The 8,686-nt window shown below is 43.7% G+C and overlaps 1 protein-coding gene across 2 annotated transcripts; it reads left to right on the forward strand.

The window, feature by feature from the left end:
• The first annotated feature begins 135 nt into the window (after positions 1-135).
• Positions 136-8,052, forward strand: and1 (actinodin1). Of its 2 annotated transcripts, XM_046371729.1 has the most exons (7): positions 136-1,735; positions 2,320-2,411; positions 4,682-4,726; positions 5,121-5,266; positions 5,538-5,951; positions 6,228-6,482; positions 6,592-8,052. In XM_046371729.1, exons 2-7 carry the CDS (start codon positions 2,339-2,341, stop codon positions 7,609-7,611), a joined length of 1,953 nt encoding a protein of 650 aa, XP_046227685.1. In that variant the 5' UTR covers positions 136-1,735; positions 2,320-2,338; the 3' UTR covers positions 7,612-8,052. The 2 variants fall into 2 exon arrangements, with proteins under 2 accessions (XP_046227685.1, XP_046227684.1); XM_046371728.1 differs by having other exon boundaries at positions 136-2,411.
• The last annotated feature ends 634 nt before the right edge of the window (positions 8,053-8,686 follow it).

Raw genomic sequence — 8,686 nt, forward strand, 5'->3', positions numbered from 1 at the left:
TGGTGAACCAGGTGTGTGGGGATTCTGAGAATCTCTCACATTCCAGCTTTAGAGAAAATTATGAGTATGGTTTTGGTGTCGTCGTGTTTGAATCTGCTCCTGGCTGGATTGTAGGTTTGTGGGCTCTGCGAAACATCTGTTAGCAAACGTTAATTATATACGAGATACAGTGTTAACATGACCACTAAAACGTTGAGTTTGGACACGATGGGACAGGAAAGGGGCTGCAGAAAAATGTGGAAATACTAAAAGATACACAGCAGATAAAGTGTTCAGAAGCAGAGGAGCTTTTTTCATTTCTGATGTCCCTCAACTGTCTTCGACCAGTCGTATTTACCGTAGGATTTTTAACAGTCAGTTTTGATTTTCCTGGAGATCGTACAGATCTAATCTGCTGCAGTAAGAGCCTCCACTCACCTAGTAACCTGGCTGCATGGATTTGCTCCCATCAGCAACAAGAGCTTTGGTGAGGTCCAACGCTAATATTGAGGACAGGTTGCGTCCCTGATAGTCCCAATGGTGCTTTATGGGTTTGAGGTCACTCAAGTTCTCCCACACCAAACTGAATAGCATTTCTTAATGAATCTGGTGTTATCCTGTTAAAATAGGGGAGAGCCTTCTTAAAAGTGCTACCTCAGCCTTGGGTAAAATATAGTTGTAAACTGTTGTATTTATAGACCTTGAAGTGGCAGAAAACAAGACCAGCTTCTTGGTAACAACAGGGTTCTAAAGTAGGTATTTTTGCCAAAGAGGGAAATAAAGAAGTTTGGTCTCAGTCTCTGCATAAAGCCTCCCCAGATGAGGAACTTAAGAATCCTGAGTGCCATAAAGAAATTACAGTCCAGTTAGATGTGCTGATATTGCATCACATGTTGCAGGTATATGGCTTTTTCAGAAACCTACTAAAATCATTGTGTAGGTGAATGTGTGTGTCTTACAAGGCTGGCATGCCTGAACACAGTTAAACTGTGGAGGAACCTGGAGATTAACAAATTCCTCATGTGTAGACCAGCTGTCCGTGTATGTGTGTGTTCAGGTTTAGACAGAAGCTGTGGTTTGGCCCTCATTGAGGGTCTCTGAGAAATTGCTTATGTGGCACCTTGGCTCCCCTTCATTATTTCCTCATGTTTTCTTCTGTCCCCTTCAGTCTCTATTTTTCTTGCTTGGGAGTGATTATTGGAGCCCAAAAATAAAAATCCCAGAGTCTGATTTCCAATCTTAAATGTGATTGAGTTAGTTATCGAACATGAAGTTTATTAAAATAAAAAATAAAAAAAAAAAGCCAGCAAAAAACTTGAGACAACTTTTCTTACAATGTCTCCACGTCTCCATCTCTGCTTCCAGCCCTCCCACCTCCTCTCTTTTCCTGTCTTTAATTACGGTGCCTCCGATTGGCTGAAACGTTCGGAAAGATCGGACCAATCAGGCATCTTTTTGAGCTGGCCCTTGACCCCCTTAGGTGGTCTGTGTGTGTGTTTTTCTGTGTGAGCGTTAATGAGTGCTTGTTGCCTGTGTGTTTGGTTTAAAGCTGTGCCCCATCCCCTCGTCGGGGCAGTCTGTCAGAAAGGCCGCAGGGACAGGGTGCGCCAGGAGCCTCCATCATACCCACCACAACACACACACGGGCGCACACTTTGTGTTTGAGCTCAGGTGGACTGAGTCATTTGGCCTTTGAGGCTTCATTGGAGGCCACATCTCGATCCACAAACAGCCTGATTAGATAAGATAACAGCAGGTAAGAGACTGTGGTGATTCTGCACGTCTTTCTGTTTACTTCAGGAAATTCCCAGGGATTCAAGTTCAGGTTGAAGTCAAGTTTGACTGCTGAACAACACCTGGTTGTGTTTATAAGATGACAAACCAGTTGTTTTCAGCCCAGCCAGGAGTTCTTGTGTCAACATGTTTGTTTAAAGCCTCTAAATCAGAGTTCACTTCCAAGCCGCAGGGGTCACTTCAACAGTCACTCCAGGTGAAGACTAGCACAGGTCTGTGGTCTCAGGTTGTTACCGGAGTGGAAATTTAACTCTTTTCACCAGGAGTCTAGAAGCCGTTTAAGTTTCGCTGAACTACTGGCATCTTGTTGGGCTCTTGAACCAAGCAGATCTGTTTCTGAATATACAGCTTTATGGGGATTTATAGGTTGAATAGTGGATTTAAAAAATCAATTTTGTACCTTGGCATTTCTTTGCTCTTAGATCGATGACAAAATAAAAGTTTGTCGAGCTAAAAATATCTGCTGTATAATAAGATTTTAAAGCTGGAGTGGGAGGTTTTGGGCATAAGCATCATTTTGAATGTCGGTGTGTTTGGTATTTGCAGGAGAGGAGAAGCTCAAGTCATGGCTGGAGGGAGGAGAACCACTTTCTCCGGTGTGTTCGTCACAGCTCTGCTGGCTGTGATGCTGCTGCCAGGTGAGTACACGACGGGGATGTGAAATATGTTACCATCTGCGCAGTTAGTGTGGTGCTATGCAAGTACTCTCCATACACACAGGTTTTCGTGATGGAAGAAGTACTGGGCCCGTGTGAGTGTAACTAACTGCAACTAATTAATTATTTTCTTATCTTATTTGATTAACTGATTAATCATTTAGTGCATGAAAAGATCATCAGAATTCAAGTGGATGTGGATCAGAAGTCTGCAACATTTTTTAAAAACTCATGTTTTGTATCTTAATGTTGAAAAGAACTGCAGAATAGAAAGTGGCATAAAAAGAAAAGACTCTGGTACGGTACAATTACCCTCAGTGTACTTTTTTCCCAAATAGTCAGAATTTAGAGCTTCTACTTCAAGACCGTCTCAAAATGATAAGGTAATTTTTCCAGGCACTGAATAATGTTTTTTAGATGAAAAGCTAAATTTAATTTCCATGCATACAACTTCAAACTGCTGGAAAAACATACAGTAATTTCATATGATTACATGTTGCTGACCAGTCATTTTGAATGTTGATTGAGCTCTTCAGACCACTGAATGAATTTCATAATCACTTTTCTCTTTTCTTTTCAAAGCCAAAAGCGTCTTACTTCAATGCAAGCACAAGTATTGGAGGAAAATTAATCTGAAAGCATCAAAAGTAAAAAGTACTCATTAGGCAGCAGAATCTCCCATGTCAGTGCGATGTTTTATTTTTCCACTTTATGTTGTAGCAGGTTGAAGTATGGCAAATTTTGAGTACTTTATAACAGCATACAATAGCCTAAGCTACATATTGTTGTTTATGCAATTCTTCAAAGTAACTGTGGCACTCAAACAGAAGTAGAAAAAGTAGAATACTTGCATTGGAAACAGAGGGGAGTAAAATGTAATGTGTAATGTAGCACTGAATGGAAAAAAAATTAACTAAAGTACCTCAAGTGCACATCCTTTGTTACTTCTCACTGTCCACAAACGGCCTCACTGTTATCCTACGTCGTCACTTTGGGCTCTTCCTAAATAAATTCTACTGGAGTTATAGCTTCATTATCTACGTTTCAAGGTTTGTTAAGGTCGGGGGTTAAGCTGGACGGCGAAGTGTTTCTGCCCTTCACCAGTTCACGGACGCAGATTTACACCCAGGAGTGACTGTAACTCAGCCGTGCTTCATGTATATCATAATGTGACTTTCTATCGGAGCCCGTGTGTTCATATATCATCTTGAATGCTTCGACATGAAGACCAGTTGCTCCTCCACCACCTGTTTTCAGTTTGCCCTTGACGATGACTGGCATATTTACAAAGAGGCAAGGCCTCATCTTCTTTCCTTTAAAAATGGTTTGTAAAATGTGCACCGTGTGATGCTTAAAAGGGAAGAAAAAAAAAAGAGTAGGAGGAAGAAGAGTTTCTTTCATCATTTCTGCTCCCGTAAAAAATTAGTACCTGTCAGCATCACCTCCTCCTCCTCGGCCCTCTTAAAGCTCTGCTATTTCCAGATGTGCCAGACAGTTTTTTTTTTTTTTTTTTTTTTTTACAGGCTCGTAAAATAACGCAGGGGATACACTGAGACAGCATCATTTAGCCCACCCTCTTCATATCACCCCATCACCTCAGGTCACCTTCACCTTCATCGTCTTTCTTTGATTTCTTTGCAAATATGTGCCTCTGCTTGTTCATCTGACGTTACAAGCTACAGCGCACATCACATTTTCCTGATTAGTCCATCAAAGCTTATCAGAACTCTTTTCTTAAATCAGGAGATTGATGTCCCCCCCCCCCCACTTCCAACTACCGTCACCTTGAATTATCCCCTGCGGAGCTCTTTTTTTTAAAACCCTTCATCTGTTCCCCTCTTACTCCTCCTCCTCTTCCTCTGTAAGGCATTAACACCTTTTCCCTGTGGAGATGAAAGAAATCTGGAGCAGAGCTGATTTCCCTGTTTCCCCTCAGCTGCATGGGGTCAAACAGTGCACATACGTACACATACAGTACGAGATGCAGAGAGGCACACATGCAGCTCTTTGAAAACACAGCATGGGGTTTGATGTTACAGGCTCACCTATAAAGTCTACAAAGAGCTGCAGTCGCCAGGGCTCCAGGCACAGCCAATAACCCCTGTCCTATTTAATGAGTAATATTTGCCTGTAAGTGTTTGAGGTTTAATTCTAAATTCCTGGAAAATGCTTACTTTTCCCATTCCTACTTGTGATCTCAACTTCAGCAATTTCTGGATTTTACATCTGTTTTTGCTTTTCTGTTTTTATAGCATTCTTGTCTGCTGGACCAATTGCGCAAAAGTCAAAAGGAGATGGTAAATATGTGATTTCTACCTTAGCATGCACATAGGTGTTTCTAGAAAGTATACAGTGGCCATTTTTCAGGAGTAAAAGACCATGAAAGGTTTTTTGAAAAATGAGTCCATGAGTCCAAGCACTTTTTGATTATGGAATCGGACTCAAATTCATCACCTCCACCTCACCTCGCTTCAAAGTAGCAACAGCACTTAAGGCTATGATTGATTTCTAATGCGATATAGTGGTGATCTTCTTAGAGCTTGATGATGTCTAACCTCCAAAATATAAAAAGTCTGAGGCCTTGAATATCTTGTTATTAACTTTAAAAGTCATGACAAAGTCCTTGAATCTGAGGTCCTAGTGAGTACAGAAGCCTGGGGATCAACAGTGCCCTTTCTCTTTTGTCCTCAGCGGGAGAAAGTATCCAGGAGAGATCAGCTGCTGCAGAGTTACACAGGAGACTGATCCGCAACCGCAGGAACATAAGCTGGTACAAACAGCACTCTGACTTCTGGGGCTGGTACAAGTACTTCTCCGACAACGGCAACCAGGAGGCAGTAAGTATACATGCACCCAGAAAAACAAAAAAAAGAAAAAAAAATCACTCATTTTTATAATCTTAGTGAGTTTTTAAATTTTTTTTTGAAGACACTCGTCGCAATTGTCGCAAAGTATACTTCAGACATACACACTTGTTTTGTTCAGTATAGATCCTCAAATTACCAACTAGGATGTGAAAATATTCCAAGTTTTTAGATTTTTTGTTCCCAATCTTTGCCCGTGCATCATCTGGATAAGCTCACCAATAATCTATTCCTTCTCTCACAGGTTCAGGAAATGGACCGCATCTACCTGGCCTACCTCCAGAACAAAAACCGTGCAGAAGGACGTCGCTCCTACAAGGCCTACTTGCGCCACCTGGGGGAAATCTACAAGTCCTGTGCTGATTCTGATGACCCCAACTGCGTAGCTTCCTACACCAACAGGCCTAAACCTAAACCAGAGCCCCCCAAACCTGCACCAGTGAAAACCTGTGACCCCACCAAGGACCCATACTGCTTGTATATTGCTTTGGTCCAGGGCAAGAGCCCCTACCTTCCCCTGGTGCTCCCAGCTGCCTCACCTGCCCCTGCACCGGTGAAGGCCCCAGCACCTCTTTACGTCCGCTCTGCTGCTCCGGCCAAGGACCCACAGTCAGGGTATCACTACTACGCTCCATCTGCAGTGCCTTTCCTTTCTAAGGTATACTCTCAGACAATGTTTATATCATCCTGCAGTTTAAGATTTTAGAAAATGTTGCACTTATCAGTTCAGTGTCCCTCGTCCACTGGATCCAGCCTGGGAAAGAAGGGCTGAAAACACTTACATTCTCTAATTTTCAGCTGTGTTTATAGATTTTCTTTAGAGTGACTGAGAAGATGCTGACATAAAAGCACTACACGCACTGTTTTGAAATTGTTAGATACAGTCAAGTGTCTGGCCTTAATCACATATTTGCTTATGTTCCTCGTGTTTCAGGAGCAGAAGGCCGAGCTACTGCGCATCTGCTCCTCTGATGATGTGGAGTGTATGCAGTACCACTTGAAAGCAGCCTTCGGAAATGTTCCCTCTGCTGGACCTCTGCCTTCCTATGCTCACCTTGGCTGTGACCCCAAGAAAGACCCCACCTGCAAACCCAAACTGGTACAGAAAGCCCCCTCTGGTGTCTACCTGCAGTACCCCAACTGCGATCCACTTCGGGATCCCCTCTGTGCCTATGCTGCTTCCCTTGTGGTATGTCTTGATAGATTTTTTTATACAGCTGCATTCTGTTCATGTTTTCATTTGCATATATGCTTTGATTATCATGACTTACAGTGTTTCTACTGATGTGTTCCTCCAGGCGCCCCGTGCCCCTAACCCCCCTGCCCCTGCTGGCCCTGGATCCTGCAACCCTCTTTTTGAAGAGGGCTGCAACCCTCTTACCGCCACCAGATTTGCCACTCCTCCAGAGGCATACAAAAATGAAGAACAAGATGAGGCTGCTGCCCTTCGTGTTGCCCCTCCTGCTGCTGAGAACAACAACGACCCCTATGCTATGTTTAGAGATGCTTATGCTAATGCCAACAGAGTTACTGATCCCTATGCTATGTACCGCCAGGCTAGCGCCCCAGCTTCTCCTCCTGCTAGTGACGCATATTCCATCCTGCGCCGATACATGGCCCAAGCTCAAGTTAATGACCCATATTCTCCACGGATGGAGGCTACATCTGAGTCTAACCCCAATGATCCTTTCTCTGCAATTCGTGACGCGATGGCTGCCATGCATCGTCGTGGTCCTCCCACCACGAGGCAGCAGTACCCTTTTTCCAACCCCAGTTTTGAAGAACCAGCCCAGGAGGAGCGCCACCCTCTGGGCCCCCCCGGTAAAACCAAGGAAGGCTACGACTGCTTCATAGGCTACGATCGTGAATGCTACCCTGTGAAGCCCAGTGAGCCACGCTCTGGAGTTCACCGACGTATCCCCTATGATGCTGAAGCCTACGAGCCCCACCTGAATTCGGATGGCACTCGAAACGGGGTCTTGGAGCCTGCCAACCCACACTGTGACCCTGAGTACGACCGTGACTGCCGCCTGCGTCGCTACGAGCCTGAGCAGACCCACACCGAAGCTCAGCCTGAGCATCATGCTGAGGAGGACCACAACCAGAGGGCAGCAGAGAGCGAGCAGCAGCCGGAGCAGCAGGAACAGGATCAGTACGAGGCAGAGCCCTACCAGAGTGGCCAGGAGGAGCCTCACATGCCCTACCAGCCATTCTCACAGGGTATGCCCAGTATCCAGGACATACTGAGGCGCTACGGAGACCAGTACCCTGAGCAGGATGATCACAGAGCCTATGCAGATGACTACCGCAAGAAATAGACATGCCAACACACATGCATGCAGATGGACATGACTAAAGAGTCCCGTGTGTTCTTGTAGCTTAGTCCTTGATCGCCTCATGTAGCACACAGTAAGACCTACCTGGACTATTTATGGGACTTGAGAAGGACCCAGTGAGCTGAGTACATGCACACACATCCACACATAGCTTCCAGCTGTAGGAGCACGCTCAAAAAGCCAAGGGTGTTCCTGTAATACTTTCATCTCTTTCGCTGCTTTAGTCCTGTTGCTTTGGCCTATTGTTTTCCAGTTTCCACCTCCACCTTTTCAAATCACTCGAATGTGTAATGACTTCTTAAAACTCAGCTTTGCTTCTGTATCTATGCATCTCACCTTTTTTTATTTGTTGCTTTTTGTCAGTGATGGATGATGTAAAGATTTTTTTTTTTCATTTTGAATGTGCTAATAAAAAGCTCTAGAAAGCCGTTTTTGCATTCATTTAATGAATCTTGACATTTGACTGAACTTGATTGACTACTCAAACATAATAGTGAAATGATTTGACATATAGGACAAGTGAAAAAATATATATATTTAGGTGTTACCTTTTTTTTAAATATGTAGATTGATGAAGATTTAAACAGTTCTCCTGTGAAGTGGTTTTACACTACTAAGAGTACCAAGTCTCCAGCCATCTTTAGTGGGTTTGTAAGACTGTACTTAGGCACAATAGAGCTTTTAGCTAAATGCTAATATACTGATGCTAGGCATGTGTAGATTTTCTAATTTGCAGTAAATAAACAGTTTGAGACTGATGGGAATTTCATTAGTTTTGCAAGTATTTAGTCCTAAATCTGGGTCTCCCATCACGACATTAGAAACACGTCCATCTTCAGGCTGAGTGTGATGACACCTGAAATTCCATAGATGTGCCCACAGCTTGTGTTTTAATGGGGGTTATCTGCCCCAATGCTTTCATTCTCCTCCCGACTTCATCTTTTACTGTGTTCTCCCTCCAGCTCCAAATATACGCACAGCATGAGGAAGGGTCAAGAGAACAGAGGTTTGACTTTAAAATCGATCAAAAAGCTCTCAGACACATTAACAGCAGCAG

Source organism: Scatophagus argus, chromosome 18, assembly GCF_020382885.2.
Source record: "Scatophagus argus isolate fScaArg1 chromosome 18, fScaArg1.pri, whole genome shotgun sequence".
NCBI classification, from domain to species: domain Eukaryota; kingdom Metazoa; phylum Chordata; class Actinopteri; family Scatophagidae; genus Scatophagus; species Scatophagus argus.

Coding starts and splice junctions, on each gene's coding strand:
- and1 (XM_046371728.1), top strand. CDS start 2,339: ATGGCTGGAGGGAGGAGAACCACTTTCTCCGGTGTGTTCGTCACAGCT. Junction 5,267..5,537: donor ACAACGGCAACCAGGAGGCA/GTAAGTATACAT, acceptor CTTCTCTCACAG/GTTCAGGAAATGGACCGCAT. Junction 6,483..6,591: donor CCTATGCTGCTTCCCTTGTG/GTATGTCTTGAT, acceptor GTGTTCCTCCAG/GCGCCCCGTGCCCCTAACCC.